Below are 21,184 nucleotides of genomic sequence, written 5' to 3' on the forward strand. Positions count from 1 at the left end.
TAATATTTGATTGTCTGTTTCTTGAGAGATTGACCTGTGTGGTGTTACTTTGCGCCGTTGCTTGTCTCTACTTTAATGGTCGTAGGACGACTGCGATGAATCGCTCTCGGTTAAATGCTTTCCAAAGTGGCAAAAATCTTGATTGTTTGTGGTTTCCAAAGTTGAGATATTAGATTTTCATGATGTGACAACATACAAGGGCACATGGTCATTACTGCGAAAAGGGAAGATGAAACTTTGTCAAGCCATTGCTGAAGGAACTCCTAACTTCATGAGATAGTTCAGAACTATACTTAAATCACTTTATTAAGCTCTGAATACATGAAGTCAACCAACAATGAGTTTGAACCAAGCACAATTCAAAGATAATCAACTTGAGATTGAAAATATCTATTTTCATCAATATCATTTAGTATAAAGATTCCCTTAGTAAACCAATATTTAAAATACAATGTTTTATTACAAGTGTTTCATTGCTATTGTACCATAATACTTCATTTCGAACATTTTTTACTTGCAAAAAAATTCAACGTGTCTAAGTTCACTCCAGGATATATGGCAATTAATATAAAAATCAGGTATTTTGTGTTCTGAACATAACATCAGCATATCTTTGCAGGAACAGTTTGTTTCTAATATATCAAGGGGGCAACAGATATATATTTTTCAATCCAGTATTTAAACATGAATATGCACAGTGCATCATGGATATTTTCAAAGGATCTTGTAAACCATACTGTAGCGGTTTAATCTTGGAATTGCTAGTAACTCACTTTATTGATACTTCAGCAAAAAAGGAACAGAGACATTAGGACAAACTCATGCCAAGAAAAGGAGTAAAAATCAGAAAAGCCCTGGACGTGACCTGATTAATGGTAAATTGCAGATAATATAGATTGCATAAGATTGTCTGTAAGGATGCAGTGTCACTTTAAGGGAAGGAGTGAAGTGGCTAACTGATCCGGTAGGCTCCTCCGGTAGACAGAGACCATTAGGCCTGACTTGAGCTAATTTAGGCATTGAGATGTCCTGTCTTCTTGGTGGATAAAAGGATTTGATCATAGGTCATATTAGACACCGTTTCCTAAAGGGACACATTAGTTCTACCCCATTGAACCCCAGGTCAATCTAGAGAGAACTCTCAATCAATTCAGTCTATTTACTTATCTTACTTATTTAGTTTCTGTCCCTTCCTTTCTCTCCTTACCTTCTCTCTTTCTCTGTTACTTTTCTTCCCTTCTTTTATTTTATCTCTCCCTTTCTTTTTCTTTCTTTCTTTTGCTGTCTGTTTCTCTTTCTTTCTTTCTCTTTCTTTCTTTCCCTCTTTCTTTCTTTCTCTCTGTCTATTTTGTTTCTTCAGCCCTTTCTCTTTTTTCATCTTTCATCCTATCTTTCTATTTTGTTTCTTCATCCCATCTTTCTATTTTGTTTCTTCGTCCCCATCTCTTTTTTCATCTTTCATCCTATATTTCTTTCTTTCTCTTTCTTTCTTTCTTTCCCTCTTTCTTTATTTCTCTCTTTTTTTTCTTTCTTTCTCTCTTTCTATTTTGTTTCTTCTTCCCCTTGTCTTTTTTTTCATCTTTCGTCCTATCTTTCCGTTCTCCCCCATTCACCATTTCTTTGTTTTCCTCTTCCTCTTTTTCCCCCTTTCTCTGTGAGAATTGCACTGAGGGCAGATGCATAATTGTAGACTGCGTACAATCGAAAAGCCCTCGTTTTCTTTTACATCCATGAATCATTCTGTCCTTGTAGAGTTCCAGTCATCATAAAAGTTTTCTTGCTAGTTTAATATCTGTAATTATCTAGGCATCATATCAAGAGTATTGCTCTGAAGTGCTATCAAGAATGGTAGTTAAATCATTTGTAAATGTTTTTCTTTCTCCAGTACTCATTTGAGACGGAAGTAGACCAACTCTCTGTGGTTCTCAGTGTGCAGTGGAACGACAACATACGCATTGATAACCCTTCGCATGCCTCAGGTAAGTACATACACCTTTATTGAAATTTCTCTCATATTGATGTTAATGGACTTGTCAATAAAGTTCACCACACACTTTATAACCCACCTACGACAGGATTTGTAGTTAAAGGCAGTAGGAATAGAAGGAATACTCTAAAGTAAGCAGTAAGAAAAAAAACAAAAACAAAAAAAACAAATTAAGTGTTCATATGAATATCTATATTGAAATTGCAGGGTTTCGTAAGCCTTCCGTTTGGAAAACATTGAATTACTGTATGTTGGGATTAAATATGCCTTCTCAGCCCCATGTCTTCATCTTAATTCAAGCAAACTTTGCTTTGTTTTATTTTCAGTGATTCTGTACAAGTGCAATATGAGGAGACCTAACTGTGGTGTCTGTATCAGCGCTGATGCAAAGTACCAGTGTGGATGGTGTGAAAGCACTCAACAATGCTCCATCGATGATCAGTGTAGTAATTGGTATTCGGGAGGAGACCTCTGCCCAACCCCTATGATTACCAGTGTGAGTACAATCTACATTATCACAATGCTTATCTTGGGCATGACATGCTTGCTGATTATACAGTGACTGATGATTTATATTGTCTGCGTACTTCGGAACTTAATGAGTTCTTGTAACAACAAATATATTATTAATATACAACAAATACCTTATTAATGTACAACAAATACATTATTAATATACAACAATTATATTATCAATATTCAACAATTATGCATAATATTTTGTTAGGTGCCAAATCCACTTGAATCAATTTCTCAAGGTACACTAGTGCAAAGGATGAAATCGCATAATTGCCTGTCTGCTGTGGTTACACTTTTAACAACAGCTATTAGTTGTAAAGCCAGCGTATATACTTGTGTAAGCAGTTAAAGAGAAGGTTGAGTTTTGGGGAGAGGTGAACAATAATTTGTGAGTGATATCATTGTTGCTAAATATATTACTCATTGCGGATGTAGTATCAAAAATAATATCGCTAATGATATTCGTTTGTCTCGCAATGTATGGTCAACAAGGGATCTAAAAGATCACAACGTTTCATGTGCCACTGCAACCCTTCGTCACCTTGTTATTATGCAAGTGTGGAAGAACATCTGAGAAAACATGTTCTCTGAAAAGCATGGCTCTTCAAATGCCTTCATATTCTGAATATGACAAGTAACAGCTTAAAAATGAAAGGTGCCTATGGTTTTAAGTCCAATCTAACTATGCCTTTTCTGGTTTTTATGAATTGGACTTATCTTCTTGTCTCTTGTCCTGAGCAGTTCACCCCTAGAGCTGGACCTGTGGAGGGTAAGACCAACCTGACGATCAGAGGAATCAATCTCGGTCAGACTGCTTCTAATATCTATAACATCACAGTAGCAGGCCATCCATGTGATCCATACCCAGAGACATACATCACAGCTACAGAGTGAGTATATACATTAAACAGTATTATATATTATCTTTAATTCTTGTAAGAATTACATTTCATGGTAGATCTTCGCTTCTTCTCTCTGATTTTTGTTTCTCTTTGGCTCATTGCTAGAATCAGCAAAAGGATGTAGCATTTAGACTGTCCTGTATTAAAAACCATTTTCTTTTTTAGAATCTGTACGACCAGGCAAAACATAGTTATTTTGGTATTTGTAAACAAGGCGGAAAAAGATAGTTATGTAGTCACTGCAATGTCTAAATGATCATTTAACTATTTGTTAATCCTATACCCTTTGCGTTATTAATATATTATTAAAATGTTTCAAGTCATAGTGTTTGACTTTGAATAAATGATTTCAATTTCTTCTCATTCTTTTTACCTACTATTTATAAAGATATGCCTGTATCAGGATTTTAACATCCACTTGAAATTTGTTAATTCCTGTGTTTCACAAAGACTAAGATCGACTTTAAGTTGGACTTAAATATGGCAGGCCGTTCATGCCACTGTTTGCTCTCACCATTATGATCTTTAGATAATATTTTTTCCTTCAATAATGAATTATAACAAAATGTGGATTCGTGACCACAAATTGTACATCCCTTGAGAGACTGATTCCAGTAAATGGTGAGGGCTAACAGTGGCATGAATGGCCTGCCATAGTTAAGTCCAACTTAAAGTCGATCTTAATCTTTCTGAAACACTCCCCAGGAGTATCCAACCCACTGAGCACACATACAATACCTGACAAATCCATTGAGCAGTCCTATCATTGTTAGACTAACCAGTGATAAACTTTGATTTGATATTAATTGATTTGATATGAATTGTTTTCTATCAGGATTGTATGCATGACTCAAGGAGTATCCAACCCATTGAGTGGTCCCATCATCGTGAGACTAGCCAGCGACAACAAGACAGAGGAAGGGCACTCGGAACAAGACTTCAGATTTGTGGTACGTTCACATCTAGACAAAAAAAGAATCATCAACTTGATCGTTTGAATGTGTATTAATATCTGCATGGAGAGACCAGAAGCAAGGCTTGAAAAGCCAGAGAGAGAGAGAGAGAGAGAGAGAGTTTTGTAGGTGCAAAAAATTTAAAATTATATATAAATATATATATATATTTTAATTCTTCATAGAATATCCTTAAAAAGGCGCACCTCATCCTCAGCACAATGATGGACCTTATCATTATCAAGAAACAAACATAAATAGTATGGCTGCAACAACTGGATGGAACTGCTGTACTCTTTTGATACACTTTGTGATAAAAGACAGAATAAGTTTCTTAAAACACAAAGAAGAACATACACATATTTCAACAGATTATATTTACAAAGTGTGTTCAATAATGTGTTTTTTGAAGAAAAAGAAGGGTTTGTATCATTTCTAGAACAAAGGAATAAAAAAAAAAACTGGGAAATTTGGTTAACCAAATTTTTAGTTTGCAAGTTGCTTTACAACTCTCTGCCATGCATGTTGAATAGGATGCATCTGTAAGCCAAAATCTTGACAAAAAAATTTCAACCAAGTATGCAGACCTGCTTGTAATACAGTACAGCTCTTTCACGATAACCCTCGATTGCCAACGACATGATCTTGTTCTGATTTCAGGTACCCAAGATCATCTCCCATGATCCTATCCTTGGCCCGGCATCAGGAGGTACCAGAGTGACCATCACAGGACATGATCTGGACGCTGCTAGCTCCATCAGAGCCGTAGTTGCTAATCGGGATTGTAGTGTGGATAGGTAAGACCAAATTGATGTGATGGTTTCAGGATTCAATGCATTCTCAGGGCTCTCACTTAACTTTTTTCTTTGTTGCCAGCCTGGCAGCAAAGACTGGACATTTAGGTTGCCCAGTGTTAAGTGGTCAATGGCACTCAGGCAACCACTAATTTCGAGCCTTAATTCATTATGTAGAAAAATTTTGAATGGATGTCAAATCATGTTCTGTATTCATTTTCCAATGGTCTGTTTTCAGAAATGATATTATTCTGTCCCTTTTTCACATTTACTGTTCAAAAGTATTTTAAAACTCTGAAATAGTTTTGTATAAGATGGATACTATCATGCTTTTTAGTAACAAGTTTTACTTTTCTTTATTACATTTATCATTACTTACTATTAAAGTAACAATATGATATATTTGATGGAATGCTAACAGATATCAAAGAGATCAAAGAACATTTCAAAGGAGACTACTATGTTCCATTGACAGTGGACATTCACACCTGTATACCAAGACTAATCAAGGGAGACATGAGAAGTGGTCTCTCTTGAAGGTGGTCACTAATGCAGGTTGGACTGAATTTCTATTTTTATCTTTCCGTCATGACAGTGTATCTCAAGACTCTATAGTGTGTGTGACATCACGTGCCATGCCCGGTGATCATGGCTACGTCGGGATGAGATTCGACGGTCGCTATGTGGAGGGTACCCTGCAATTCACCTACAATCCTGATCCCAGCATTCTTAGCATCAAGAGATTCCGCTCAATCAGAAGGTAAGATGCCAGTTCTTTCCATTTTGATTTTCATAATGTTTTTGAGATTTTGGGGGTCATTGCCGTCGAATTGAAGGCCGGCAAGTAAAACGATGACTAATTTCAATATTGTTGTTGGGTGTTGTCATTCGATACGTTTGCGTTCCATGTATCTTGTATTGTCAGTAAGTATGATGGTTGTATATCTCATGTTACAGAGGTACTGTTTTATCAAATTTATGGAAAATGTAGTTCAGAACTTAGATAATTTACGAAAAGTAGCAGTTCTGACCTCAGAAGTCATCATTTTCAAACAGGCTGGCTAAATTTGGCAGAACATGCAACTTTGAATGTTTGTTTCCCAATGTGCCAGTTGAATAAAAAATAGTTTATTTGTCAATTTTTTTTTTGCTTCTTTTTTCTAGTGGTGGTGTACGAGTTCGTGTGGAAGGTACCAACCTGAACGTGATACAGATGCCCCAGATGATATTTAGACTACCGGACAAAAACTTCACAGTTGTGAGTATACTATTGTATACTGTTCACCATACACATTTGTAATGACTAGGACTTGGTTTTATATGGGTTTGAATTATGCAACATTTATGTCGCTGAATATTACGAGTGATACAAATTTTACCAAGTCCGAAGTAAATTTTAAAAAAATTATTTAAAAAAAAACAGTGCTTATAAAGCACTTTTCACAAAGTCTCTAAGCGCTATAACAAACAAAATACAATGATAAAAATATTAAACAAAGCAAACAATTACAAATAAACCTACAAATTACAATACATATGAAATATACATCAATGTGAACAGAGTAAGTTAATCATCAAAAGCAATTTTGAATAAATATGTCATAAGACAAGTTTTGAATGATCCTGATTGGTTTAAAGTGGGCCGAGCATGGGCCGTAAGAAGAGCTTTTTATGACAAGATGAACGAGTCTAGGGCCAACTCCCAACTAAGTTCAATCAGAAAAACAAAGACCACTGGATCGATGATAAATGCTGCTCATTGATATCGAAACTTGCATTTCCCCATTGATTAGATTATGAAGTAGTACCTGGGGGGTGTTTCACAAAGATCCCAAGTTGGACTTAAAAATTATGGATAGCCCTTAGCATCTTTGAAAATATTTTGTAAAAGTTATTTTAAAAGGCATAAAATGTTAATTCAAATCATACATATTTTCTATTATCAAGGAGATTTCATGTTCTTGATGTGAAATTTATGAAAAGTCTAAAATACTTGAATTTTTGATTTTTGAATATATTTCATTTTAAGGCTACAAATGGCTCTCCATAATATTTAAGTTCGACTTAAGATCTTTGTGAAACACACCCCTGGTTTGTTTATCTAATACTTGGATCATTTTTGCATATTGCGTCTTACAGAACTGCTCAGTGAGCAGCCCAGAGACCATGGTCTGCCGGACCCCTAACGTATCGGCCAGCAGTGTCTCTCTACCGTTTGAGACGCGTCAAGCTCAATACGGTTTGATCTTGGACGGGGTCCAGAACTTCACCAGTCTAGAAGGTCTGTCCGGAGTGCAACCGTTTGAGTTTGTCTCTGATCCGTACTATCAGAAGTTCCGTGAGCAGGATCACATCAAGAAGCTCTCCTATGGACAACCCAAGCTGCTTACTATCCTGGTAAATATGTGTACTTTGTGGTACAGATGTTAGATGTTAAAGGTATAGACCACTTTTGGAAACGCCCCCTGTCAAAAATGAAATGGAAGCTCATATTACCAATCATGTGAAAGAATATGTTTTGACTAATACGTGATGATACAAATTTTGCCAGGAAACCGCCTACTAATTGATATATTTGGTAAATTATCATATGGATCCGGCCTGGATAGAAATCGCGCCATCCCATATACATCTTTCTGTGTACAGTGTTTGTAACTTTACCAAGACTGGGCCAAATTTCTTACCATTTTGATGATTCCAGAACCTTGCAGTACACACCAATACTTATATGCTAGATGATCAACCTTTTCTGATTGATTCCACAACGTTTCTCTCACAATGCAATCGCAAGACCAGAACTGGTTGATACCTTTAACATAATATATTGATGGGATTTAACATTGGTCAGAACACTCTAAAAGAATTATATGAAGATTTATGATAAAAATCATGTCCAGGCACCAACCTCTAATATCTTGTTCATCTCCTCTCCTTTATCCGTCTTTTTCATACTCTTTCTTGTCAACGTTCTTGAAAGGTTTCTTTACACATTTATGTTCTGGAATTGTTTAAATACCATTATCACATCAATCCAAATTTGTAAGAAAAATGTTATCATAGACTTTGACTTTGCATGTTTCTAAGAATATATTCAAGTGAATTTAATCAATACAATTTATGTAAGTATCTTTATACATGTTCTTTATTCTTTGTTGCTGCTATGAGTTTATGTTCATGATTTTGTTATTATTATTATTATTTTTTTTTTTTTTTGACAGGGCCTCATAAAAGACCACCATTGTTGGTGATAATAAGTCACCCTGTCTAAATATCAGAAATAAATAAATAAATAAAATTTTTATTTTGGATCAGTCATACAATCTCTTGTTCACTCCTGTCCCCCTAGGGTGAGAATCTGACGTTGGGCTATGAGGAGAAGGATGTAGAAGTCTTGATTGGTACTTTCCGCTGTCAGAAGATTCTCTTAGCTGCATCCAAGCTATCGTGTGACCTACCGGATGAGCAACCACAAAGCAGAAGTGGTGATCTCTACCCAAATGTCATGGTAACGTAACATCAATATACTGGATATCGTTGCTCTTATCAAAATTCTGGGATTAAGTAGATAAACAAAACTGATGTTCCTTATAGACCAGTATATGTACATTATTTTGAATCTCTATTGTTGCTTCATTTGTATCACGTTGGCTTTAGAAAAGTAGAGATAGATAGATATATGCATTCCTAAGGGTGTAAGCTCCTGGTTGTGATTGTACCCCCCCCCCCCCCCCCCAAAAAAAAAAAAAAAAAAAAAGTTTCTCATAGTCAGTAAATTTACTTGCACCCCAATGTTAGATTGCTTTTAATGTTATGTGATTTTGTGTAGATTTGAAGTATATATGTTTTATTAATTCATTCTGTATGCAAAAATTTCCATTGAGATATATGGTACCATTTAGAGAGTCAGAGAGAGGGAGAGTCAGAGGCAGACTCAATTTCTGTTTATGATGAGATGGTAACTCTTCATATCTTGTTTACAGGTTCATCATGGTAACCTTGAGTTCTATGTTGGAAAGCTTCACTACAAGCCTAAGGAGATCCCATGGATTCTCATCATCGGCGTAGCGGCAGGTTCCCTTCTGGCAATCATCATCTTCATGATGACCCTGGTGGTGTACTGTCGTAAGGCCAACGCCAACGAACGACTGGTGAAACAGCTGGAGCAACAGAGAGACACGCTGGAGATGAAAGTAGCCAAGGAGTGCAAAGAAGGTGAGTGAACTACCCCCCTTCCCCATGCCTGGTCCAGCTTGAGGTTAACTCACTGCCTACAAGAACCAAGTTGTTCCTGTATTAAACCAAGCAGGAATATAAGATGAGAATGATAATGAAGTAAACAGGTTATAAGAATGAGCATCTGTGAAGTGTTGTACATGTATATCATCTAGGGAATCTAGTTTTAGTTGGTATGTAAAGCAAGTGCTTATTTGTATTAAAAGCATTTAAAAGCAATTAAGGATGTCTTCCTAACGTATACAATTCCATGCACCTGGGCTAGTAGAGAGACGATATATCCTTTCTAGCAGCATTAACACTGGGTTGGGATTTGAACCTCATAATATGTCATTGAAGGTCAAGATTATGTACTATTTTTTTCTCAACCCTCCTGGCTTAGTATAGATATGAACCATTTGGCTATTCCCATTTCAATTTGTGGATAGTTTCTATAGGGTTATATTCTAAAGGGTAAAAACTCTTCCATCGATCAGGAGGGCGTTTCACAAAGCCTTTTTTTCAATGACAAATGACAAAAATCAGTGACAAATCTGTTGATAACCAATCAGAAGCAAGGATTTCAGTAGCTTATAACAAAAACTGTCATTTATCACTGCATGATGACAAGTTTTGTGAAACGCCTCCAGGAGTGTCTGAGAAATAATGACCTAATTGTGTTTTTATTCACAGCTTTTGCCGAGTTACAGACCAGTGTGAATAATGTGACCAGTGATCTTGGTTGTGGAATACCTTTCCATAGCTACCACATCTACGCTATGAAGACCATGTTTCCTGATCAACCCAACCATCCTGTCCTCAGAGAACTACCGGTAAGTTTGAAAAGTTGTTTCGTTATTACTCTAAAAGGGACCAGTTCAACCAAATTTCATTGCTGAACCCTTTAGATAGGAAGCCCAAGATACTCTGGCTCGAGTTTGTAGGAAAGATTCTTCTTCTTCTTTTTCCAGTATATAGAGATGCCAACCAGTACGATTAAATCGTATTTAGTACGATAATAAGAGTGAAATACGATCTTGAGATCTTAAAATACGATTTTTCATCTTTTTTTCCACAAAAACATAAAAACAGCGGAATCCCATAGAAACATGAACAAGTAAACCCTCGCAACCCCAACAAAAACTTTGCCTTTAATGAAAGAGCAAATATTTTTCTGAAATTTTACTGGCCCCGGTGGCAACGGCCAGTGGTAGTGTCAAGTTTTCGTGAAAATCTGATTTTCCTCTCCAAAAAATCAGATTTTTTAGGATACTCAGTCTGTTTTTTTGTGTCAAGAGGTTGGCATCTCTGAGTATAGTACAGACTGCCGTTGGTGTATTATCGTACCCTGTGCCTGTCAAGTGCCCAGTGTTCAGGTTAAATACCAAAATCAAACGGTAGCAAATTATGGAGCAAAGGAGATGTATTTGTGGGCTTGAGGGAGAAACATGATGTAGGCAAGTCTCCTCAATCGCATCTGTATGTTCAGCATGTTCATGGTATACATGTTTTCCACTTAGGTCTTAACCTGGGGGCTCTTCACTCAATAAAGGGATAATGATGAGTTAAATTGTATGTACAGCTTTATGGCATGGGGTATAATGGCTCTGCCCCAAAATTTGGGTGTAGCAGCACGGACATGGAATGCCTAGTTGGGTTGTGTGGCTACAAAGGGTTAAGAACCCCTGATTTAGTTGGATCTGCAAGGTTGGAAGTCTCTCTCTCTCTCTCTTTAAGTGCCATATTGATTGACTTTGGCGATCATGCTGTTCCACAACCCTCGGTTCCTAGCCTTTTCTATTAGCATCACTCCCAGTTCTTTCACTCCTCTCTCTTCTAACAATTCTGTAGACTGTCCATCCAATGTATCCTCCTTCTACCCCTACTCCTCCTTCCCACAATTTTTCCTGTCAAAGCAAGAAGTGTAATGTGACCCATGAACTTCAACTAGTAGTTTGGACCAATGTTTTTTTATCATTGTCTCAGCTTCCTAGAGATCGTAAGACCAACTGCGAGCGCGGTCTGCAGATGTTCGGTCAGCTGATAGATAACAAGACATTCCTTCTGTGCCTGATACAAACCCTGGAAGAGCAACGGACCTTTAACCTGAGGGACGTGAGTGCGGTCGCTTCTCTTCTTATGGTGGTGCTTCAATCCAAGATGGACTATGCTACAGACATCATGAAGGTCTTACTGGAAAGACTCATAGAGAAACATCTAGAAAAAGACCGAGCGAGGCTACTCATGAGAAGGTAGGGAGATATCTTAAAAGACATATTATTAGAAGAATGGGGGGAAATGAAAATATATGAAAGTGGAGACAAACACTTTTTCCCAATGTAAAATGTAGGAGTGGCATGTACAGAGACAAAGTGAAAAAGCTGAAACTTAAATGAGGACATTAAAGGCCGGCTGTACTAGTTCAGCCAGAAGGGAATAGACCATCCAGCTAGCCAGCAAGGTCACTGTGACAGGTGGCTATCTCATTAACTCAGCTCTCAATTAACATAAGAAAAAGAGGATCATGGGGGACCAACAGGCACTGATTGGGGAAGTTTTCTATATAGAGGGAGCAAGTAGCTACCAGTAGGACAGTGTACCTTTAAGAATATTGAGAGTTATCTATATAGTTATCACCAAGCGCAATGAGCACCCATCAGAAGCAGACACTGGTGCTATACAAGAATTCATCATTATCATCTTCATCACCTGATACAGTAATTGTCAGATCACGAAATATAGATATTTTGTCACTGAAAAATCAGTTTGAAAAAATTTATTGCGATTCAACCAAGACAACATGTATATCTTTTTCTCTATTGATATCCGATTCTTGACTGATGTTCATTTAATCTTTCTTTTTTTCTGTTCAGGAATGAGTCTGTAGCAGAGAAGATGGTTAGCAACTGGCTTTCCTTCCTCTTGTATAACTTCCTAGTGGACAGTGCCGGAGAGCCTCTCTTCACGCTCTTCTACGGTATCAAACAGCAGGTGGAGATGGGACCGATAGACTCCATCACAGGAGAGGCTAGATACGGTCTCAGCGAGGTCAAGATTATCAGGCAAACTATTGAAAATAAAACATTGGTAAGTGTAGCGTCATCATTGAAATTATGAGAAATGATGACAGGTAGACATTGTTCTGAATTAGTAAAGGGATGATGATGTGATGGTTATTTTACCTAACTGCTAAGAAAGCACAAATGCTTGTAAGTAAGCAACCAGACGGCCGACGGCTTTAGGTCCTCTCCGAGGGGCCTGGTAGTGAGGATTAATGCCTTACCAAGGGGCACTAGCGCATCAACTTGGTTTCGAACCCGGGTCACCGGATTATGAGACCACTGCTCGTACATAGACACAAAGACACATCCAAGAGAGAAGAAAGCTTGGCACCATCTGTCTCTATAATTTGAATCCTCTAAATTCAACATCTAGCCCTTCTAACATAAAACTTGTTATTGATACCAAATTCTGAAATTCTATGACAAAGTAGCTCTCAGCCAATCAAATGCCATGATTTCAGTGGCTTATAACAGTAAATGTAACTTGTTATTGATAACAAGTGCCATGAAACAGGGCTCAGGTATTATGTAGAGTAAGCTATATAGCAAATAGTCTCACAGTGGAGTGGATGCTGAAATGTTACTGTGTTATGTTGCAAGAAATTAGCTGCTCTTATTCTCTGATAATTAATTCATTTTTTTAATGATGATGTCTGAGGAATGTGCTCTTTTTTTTCTTTCTTTTTTGGTCATAAGATACTTATTACATACTGATATATTTGAGCATTAGAATCTGTAGTTATAACCAAGCATTTATGTTGTCTGTGACTAAAATCGTTTAATTTTGTCTACCTTGTTTTTTTGTTTTCAGACCATCTATGCTATGGGCCTTGACAAAGATGCTGACCCACTGCAGGTCAAAGTTCACACGTGTGACTCCATCTCCCAGGTCAAAGAGAAGATCTTAGACTCCATCTATAGGACCACACCCTACAGCCATAGACCACCCAAAGAGGAACTAGATCTAGGTAAGTTGGTCCAAATTAATGCTTGCAACCTTGGAATGCGCATGAAGCTAGATTTTAGATCAATGGAGTGAATCATAATGGTCATGTTCCAACTTTTGGAAGGATCTACAAATTTATTGGACCCCAAAAAGGAGGATCAGTTGCAAGGTAGGTGTCATCATCATCATCATCATTATCATGACCTGGAAGCCGTGAATTGCTGTGCCAGAGCCTGTGTGGAGCACTGGATGGGACTTGTGTAGTGACTCGAATTGAAGAAGATCATCATCATGATCATCATGATCGTCATGATCATCATCATATCATTTGCTACTAAATTGTCATGAACATGCAGACCCCATGAATGGACTGGTTTTCTCTTGTATAGATCATGGAGTGTATTGTTCAGGGCCTGTATTCAGTCAACTCCCTGCCTGAAATCAATCAGGCAAGACATTTAAACAAATATAAGTTTAGCTATTTGTGGTATATCTATAAGATGCGCATGGTCATACATGAAATATCATCACAGATTTTCAAAGAATACCATCTGTCAGCCTTTCATAACTGTTTGGCCGTTGATGTTTTCGGCATGCCCAAGAGTAGTGCCTAAAGAGAAAGGTTGTTTGTGGTATTGTTTGAACACCTATTGAACCATTAAAGGTAATACAAAGTTTTGGGAAATTTGAAAATTGGGTGGAAAGTGATTTTTTACAATTTTGATATATTTGGATGCCCTTGTGGATGTATTATAAGCACAAGAAAAATTAGCCCCTAAAACAGTTCTCCTTTCGAGAAAAATTGAATATAAATGTAAATAAAGGTAAATGTAGATAAATTTCAATTAGCGCCTACGGCCGTACAATGGTAGCTGTGACCATGAAAATCTCAGAATATGTAGTTGTGATATATAATTTCCAAACGGGAATAGCTAATTGGTCGATTTTAGTCAAGAAACATTGTTTTATAGCTTAATTAATATCTTGACCTTGAGAGGGACCTATATAACATAAAGAGTTTATTATTTAAAATTTCATAACTTTAGACTCGATTTCAACCGCAACAACGATCCCTGAATATTGTAGGATCGCATATGCTTCTAACATGTTCATTTGAACCAAATTCATGACCCCATCCCAAAACTTTGTATTACCTTTAAGCGCATATGGGCCTAGTTTCTAGGAAGGTGCCACAAATGAATTGTTTAGATGTCATTCTGAAACTCAGGCAAGCAGGTTACTGAATACAGGCCCGGATAATCAGAAGTAGAGAACTGAGCATTTTGAGTCAAAGCATGTTTGATAGTGTACTAACCCGTACCCCCACCCCCATATATGCTATATCATGACTCATGCATTGACCATGAAACTGACTCTGACCGTTCATGACTGACCGACTCCACCGACTGACGGACGATGAACAGAAGACCAGACCTTAGGTAAGTTCCATACTAACCCTAACCCTAACCCTATTTCTCCCCCTGTCTAGCTTTGGTGAGAGGGGTTGACTGGGACGCTGTGACACATACCAAACACAGGAATATATACGCCATCAACAAGGCGCCTCCGTACAGTCACAGACCATGCAAAAATTTCCAAAATCTAGGTAAGGTGCATGTCTGGGTGCTGCGACTCATGCTCCAACGATGCTTGCTCCGGGCTTTATTCTTTTCAAAGATTTAGGGTTAGGGCTAGTGTTGCAATGGGGCTTTTAATTTTTTTTTAAATTAGGTTTTGGATTAGGTTAGCTGTAGTGGTTGGTCCAGGTTGAAGTTAGGATTCGATTTAGTGTTGGATGTTGACCGCGGAGCAAGTGTCGCCTGAGCATGTCTTGTGCAACTGCATGTCTTCCCTATGCATGTCGACTAACTTCTAACCTTGTAGCATGCCCATGTATGACAGCTATTTGATCAAAGATTACATGTCTCATATCATCACAAAAGATTGAGGTCGTCTCTCCCAACGACTTCATCTTTGACGTGTATCTCATACATTGATGAGCTTATTGCTACTTCATTTATTTATCTCAAGTTTCTCAGTAGAATTAGTATTTCTGTTGAAATTTTGAGTAGTCTGGACTGCTTAGCTTGTGCTATGCAAGGCAATTTATTTTATACTTCTGTATAAATAGCGTGTAGGTACAATTTCCCCATGGATTGTAAGGGTATCTTCATAGATGTGTTCTTTCATGTTTCCTCTCTTTGTTTCATCTCTTTGTCTCTCTCTCTCTCTCTCTCTCTCTTTCTATCTCTCTTTCTGTCTCTTTCTCTACCTCTCTCTTTCTTTCTCTCTATCTCTCTCTCTCCTTTTCTTCTTCACCACTCCCCCTCCCTCTCTCTTTCTCTCTTTCTGCCTATCTGTATGTGTATTAACCTCTCTCTCTCTCTCTCTCTCTCATCCTCAATGTATAGAATGGAGATGCGGTCTATCAGGGAGGAAGATTCTACCGGAAGACAATGGTGCTGTGGATGGAGACTGGAAGAGATTAACAATGCTCTCAGATGAACAGGTAAGAGCATTATGTAATCATTGAGCCTCATCCAGAGATCTGTCGATAGTGAGGTTGACTTTCTGTATAAATGCTTATAAACGTTGATCCAATTGATTTAAATCGATTTATTTACCAACAGCAATAAATTTCATACAATGATTTTAAATATACAAAAACAGAAACTATTGGTTTGTAAAAGGGTCCAGATAATAGCACATGTGCTAGTTGAGCCTTACCCCTTAAACAGCTAAACAAAGTACATGTATTTTGGTACAAATCAGTTTAGAAAACATAACAAAACAAAAAATAAAGAATTTACTATTACAATCAATACTTTAAAAAACAAGAATACTCAACAATGTCTTACAATATACAAATAATAATGTGAATTCAATTCAAATATAATAATTGCTGTTTAACATTATCTTTTTAATGCGTGAAGTCACTTTCTCCTTTTTATTTATTATTGAACTACTGTAACTAAATTAAAATAAATTTTATAACCTTATTTCATGTTTTCTTAGTATTTACTGTAAATATGACTATAGTAGTCTCTGGAATTTTGCAGTGCTCTTCTTTTCTTTTCTTTTTTACAATAAAACCCAAATTGCACTGAATTGAATTGGAGTGAATTATTGAAATTCCTGTAATGAGTATAGTATTACTTATGTTGATTTAAAGTTTGCTTTTTAAAATAGCAATTACTCATTTCTAAATGTCTGTAGGTTACAGGGACTGCAAATCAAATTGAAACTTAATGATATGATATTTCATGATTGTTTTTTGGCAGGTGCGAGATGGAGATACAATAGCTTTAGTACCAAAGCAAGGTTTCACAATGTCTGCCTTCACATCACCTACAACAGGCAGATATAGTAAGTTGAAATCATTTTTATAATACACTCTACTATACTAATTTATTTCCAATATCCATTTTATTCTTGTATATCTTTATTATATGCTCTCTTTCTTTTCTCTTTCTTTTCTTTGTTCTTTGCTCTCTATCTGTTAATGTCATCATCACTGATATATGTCTTCTTCTTTTACATATGTACTTTTAAATGTTGATTGTTGGAAAAACAAATTGCCACTAGTGATCCATGGTATGTATAATATTCATTAGAAGTCTTTGAGTTCTAGTAATGACACAAAAATGTCATTCTCATAGAATTAAATGGAATTCACACTGATTATTTTCAAATTAATCTACCCTAATGAGTTTGACAGCATTCATATTTGTTCAATAATTGAGTGAGAAGCAAAAGAAAGTTCCGGCAACTAAACTGTCAATATAGATTGTTTTCTCTCATTACTGGGTCCCAAATTACTTTTCCACATATATTAATGTGCATTTTGTGAAGTCTGCATTTGAAAATTGTAATGATAATGAGCAGGCAATTCATAATTTCAATTTGACTTTAATTTCAATTTTTTTTTTTCCTTCTTCAGCTGCGAGTCCGTGCCGATCGACCACGCCCATGCTAGGTTCATCGGACGTAGAGAACGGCTTGAAGCTGTGGCATCTAGTCAAACAGAGTGATCATGATAACACAAAAGGGAATGAGAAGGACCACAAGATGATGGCTGAAATATATCTACCAAGATTACTCACAACAAAGGTAACATAGTCACAGCAGCTTGTAAGAGTCTTTCATCATGGAATCGGAAAAGTGTTACTCAGAACCAATGGCTGTAACTCTTTACATTATTTTTTGGGTGCTACATTGTCCATATGTATCCAAATAGCATGAAATTCTAAATTACCCTTTGTTAAGTGCTGCTGAATTAGCGCTTTGTATCTGCTCTATGAAAAGGCACAATAAAAACGTTTTTTATCATTTTATTAGCATTTAAAAAAAATGTTATACTAGATAGAAGTAGGTCACAAAATTTTGCTCATACTCTGCCATTTTCAGTGCAGTCAAATTTAATGTGCCTTGGTAAATCAATGCGAAGAGTCACACATTTTTTTTTCTGAACCTGAATTATGCTAACCTTTGATAAAGTGAAGAGCTATACAGTGCAAATGAGCAATTGTTTTTTTAATGAGATAACACACACATAATGGCTTTTGACCCACATTCATTGCTTAAGCACAAACTGGGTACAAGAGGATTTTGACAATTTTTTTAAAAGCCTGCCGTTCAGTCATCCTTGCCAGCACAATCATGAAAATGGTATCATTAGAGAGGGTATTAGTTCTTCTATACAATGAAATATGATTTAAAGCCCCGCTGCATTACTTATAGCCACTTGCGCCCTCTATATAGCAAACAATGCCTAATCAGTGCCTGTTGGTCCCCCATGATCCTCTTTTTCGTATGCTAATTGAGAGCTGATTTGGTGAGATAACCACATGTCAGTGACCTTTGCAGGGTGGTCTAATTCCCCCTGGCCAAACTAGTTCAAACAAGCTTTAAGGTCACATAGGTTATAATTCTTTAATTAGAAGCTACCAAATTTGGGTACACTTTTTCTTTTATACGCCCTGTATAATGCAGTGTTCTTAATTTCTCAAATCCATGCTTTTCCTTTCTCTCTCAGGTTACGTTACAGAAGTTTGTAGACGATCTGTTTGAGACGATATTCAGCGTGAATTACCGTAGCAACACCCTCCCACGTGCCATTAAGTACCTGTTTGATTTCTTTGAGGACCAAGCCAAGCAGCACGGAATCACCAACCCAGAGGTGGTCCATTCGTGGAAGAGCAACAGGTAAGATGATGCGGTTGTCATAGAAACAGAATGGTGGTGGTGGTGGTGATGAGGGGTAGTGATAATGAATTTTGATCTCTCTCCCTGGCCTACACTTTGTGTGGTGTGGAGTGATAATGTTGCTTGTCTTTTCAATGGCCAAGAAGAAAATTTATATAGTGGCAAGTAATATATAAAAGATAACCAGCTGAGATACCCTTTACTACCTATTTTGAACCATCTTATTCCCTGTTTTACAATTATTAAAAAGATAATGGTTAAATACTTCATGCAAAGTTTCTCATCACTGTACAACACTTAACAAAATATGACATTAATTTGATCTTTCAATTACCACTTGTTTTTGCTCATTGAAGAAAGCAATGTTATAATGTGTAATCATATACAAATGTTTCTATCACCCTTTGAAATTGTCTTCATAATGTTCTAATTTGATTCCTCCTTCTCTTTTTCCCTCTCTCTCTCTCTCTCTCCCTCTGTCCCTCCCTCCGTCTCTTTTTCCCCTCCCTCTTTCCCCCTCCCTCTCTCTTCTTCTTTCTATCTGTCTCTCTCTCTGTCCCTCCCTCTGTCTCTCTTTCCCCTCTCTCTCTTCTCTCTATCCCTCTCTCTCTTCTCTTTATCCTCTCTGTTCCTCCCCCTCCCCCTCTCTCTCTCTCTCTCTCTTTCCCTCCCTCTCTCTCTATCTCAACATGTTTATCATACAGCCTTCCCCTACGTTTCTGGGTGAACCTGATCAAGAACCCTCACCACATCTTTGACATCTACAAGTCAGACACGGTGGATGCCTGCCTGTCCATCGTGGGGCAGTGTCTGATGGATGCCTGCTCTGTATCCGAACATCAACTCACCAAAGACTCACCTTCTAGTAAGCTACTCTATGCCAAGGATATCCCCAAGTACAAGGAGTGGGTGGCAAGGTATGTATCTCTAAACCATCATAGATCAAGCAAGAGACACAATACGCTATTATACTTTACAGTCAAACCTGCTTTAGTGATCACCTGTCTACAAAGACCACATTTTTTGTTTCCCTTGAAAAGGATTTCTCATTGAAAAATGTAGTAAAGGAACCTGTCTACAAAGACCACTTTTTGTGTTTCCCTTGGGCGGTCGCTATAGACAGGTTTGACTGTATTATATTTTCATTGAAAATGGTATCAACAAAAATGCATGAGCAGGATATTTGAATGACCTTGTAATCTGCTCCTATTTTTGTTTGGAACAAAATGTATTTTGAAGGGCATATTTCCATTTACAATTTAACATCAAACACTGAAACTGTCCACATTCAGTTAAATTTAAGGTCATTGTTGTGCTGTCGCTGGTAGTTTATGGAATGCTGCAATATTTAACATTGTATTCACAACAATTATACAGTGTATTTTAATTTTTTTTTTTTTTGGGGGGGGGAATACAGTTGGTCATTTTTCTTCCCTCCTGTCTCTTTCTCTTGCTTCATCTCTCACTCCCTCTCTCCTATCTTCTCTCCCTCTCTCCCTTCCTCCCTTTCTTTCTCTTTTCCACATCATTTTGCCTTTGTTTGTAAGCTTGTAGTGGACCCTTATGCCTACTACATGCATCTTTATCATGTTAAACCCTTTAATGCCCTGGATTATGTCATTTGTCCACAGTGTTACATTTTCTCTGATAGTAATGTGATATTATTATTTTATATAATTATTTTATCTATTATAATTGTAAAAGAATCTGAATTTTGGCCATCTAGCTGCAAATATGTTTTTTAATCAATAAACCATCTTGAATGTATGAATAAATAAATAAGTGAATAAGCTCTCTTAATTTATACTTTGTGATATACTTGCTATTTGATGTCTGTTGATATGTTTGTATGTTTGTCTGTCTGTCTGTCAGGTACTATGACGACATCAAGAACATGCCACCCATCAGCGATCAGGACATGAACGCTGTGTTAGCCGAGCATTCCAACGGTCACCAGTATGACTTTCACACGCTATCAGCTCTCAATGAGCTCTATCATACCTATGCTAAGAAGTACGGTGAACAAGTAAGTCAAACTAAAATCAGTCTTCGTAGGATTGTAAGACATGTGTTGCAGTGACGATTTGCTCAACATTCACTTTCTAATAGTAACCAAATCCTCAATTTCTAAACAGATGATCAGCAAAAGTTAATTTCTTCTTAAATCTGACCAAAGAAATGATTGCCAAAATAATAATTTCAAGATTATCTCAGTATTTTGATTGATAATTACCTAAATTTGCTGTTTTGAATTGGGTTATTTTGAGAATTCTTCTCAAAAGTAAGACCTGTGTGTACCTGTTTGCAAGTATAGAGTCAAGGGGAGTGTTTCACAAAGACTAAGATAGACTTAAGTTGGACTTAACTATGGCAGGATGTTCATGCTACTAGTTGCTCTCACTATTATGATCTTAAGAATATATTTTTTCCTTCAATAATGAAGTATCAAAGAATGTAAATTCTGCAGATTTGGGACCATGGTTTGTACGTCCCTTGAGAGGCCAATGCCAGTAAATGGTGAGAGAAAACAGTGGCATCAGCGGTCTGCCATAGCTACGTCTAACTTAAAGTCGATCTTAGTCTTTGTGAAACACTCCCCAGGGG

General features: G+C 37.0%; 1 protein-coding gene across 1 annotated transcript in view; it reads left to right on the forward strand.

Annotated features, from left to right (window-relative positions):
* Positions 1-21,184, forward strand: part of LOC762418 (plexin-A4) — a 50,625-nt gene that overhangs the window by 25,903 nt on the left and 3,538 nt on the right. The window contains exons 7-26 of the mRNA XM_031000006.1: positions 1,886-1,979; positions 2,314-2,483; positions 3,248-3,396; positions 4,244-4,358; positions 5,022-5,158; positions 5,751-5,915; positions 6,320-6,413; positions 7,295-7,552; positions 8,502-8,660; positions 9,136-9,367; positions 10,061-10,200; positions 11,354-11,619; positions 12,241-12,454; positions 13,241-13,397; positions 15,787-15,884; positions 16,657-16,741; positions 17,316-17,485; positions 18,411-18,580; positions 19,285-19,497; positions 20,453-20,606. Coding sequence (XP_030855866.1) covers positions 1,886-1,979; positions 2,314-2,483; positions 3,248-3,396; positions 4,244-4,358; positions 5,022-5,158; positions 5,751-5,915; positions 6,320-6,413; positions 7,295-7,552; positions 8,502-8,660; positions 9,136-9,367; positions 10,061-10,200; positions 11,354-11,619; positions 12,241-12,454; positions 13,241-13,397; positions 15,787-15,884; positions 16,657-16,741; positions 17,316-17,485; positions 18,411-18,580; positions 19,285-19,497; positions 20,453-20,606 — 3,240 coding nt within the window. The remainder of the gene's footprint in view (positions 1-1,885; positions 1,980-2,313; positions 2,484-3,247; positions 3,397-4,243; positions 4,359-5,021; positions 5,159-5,750; positions 5,916-6,319; positions 6,414-7,294; positions 7,553-8,501; positions 8,661-9,135; positions 9,368-10,060; positions 10,201-11,353; positions 11,620-12,240; positions 12,455-13,240; positions 13,398-15,786; positions 15,885-16,656; positions 16,742-17,315; positions 17,486-18,410; positions 18,581-19,284; positions 19,498-20,452; positions 20,607-21,184) is intronic.

The sequence above is a fragment of the Strongylocentrotus purpuratus genome, unplaced genomic scaffold (genome assembly GCF_000002235.5).
Source record: "Strongylocentrotus purpuratus isolate Spur 01 unplaced genomic scaffold, Spur_5.0 spur5_scaffold_6, whole genome shotgun sequence".
Lineage (NCBI taxonomy): Eukaryota > Metazoa > Echinodermata > Echinoidea > Camarodonta > Strongylocentrotidae > Strongylocentrotus > Strongylocentrotus purpuratus.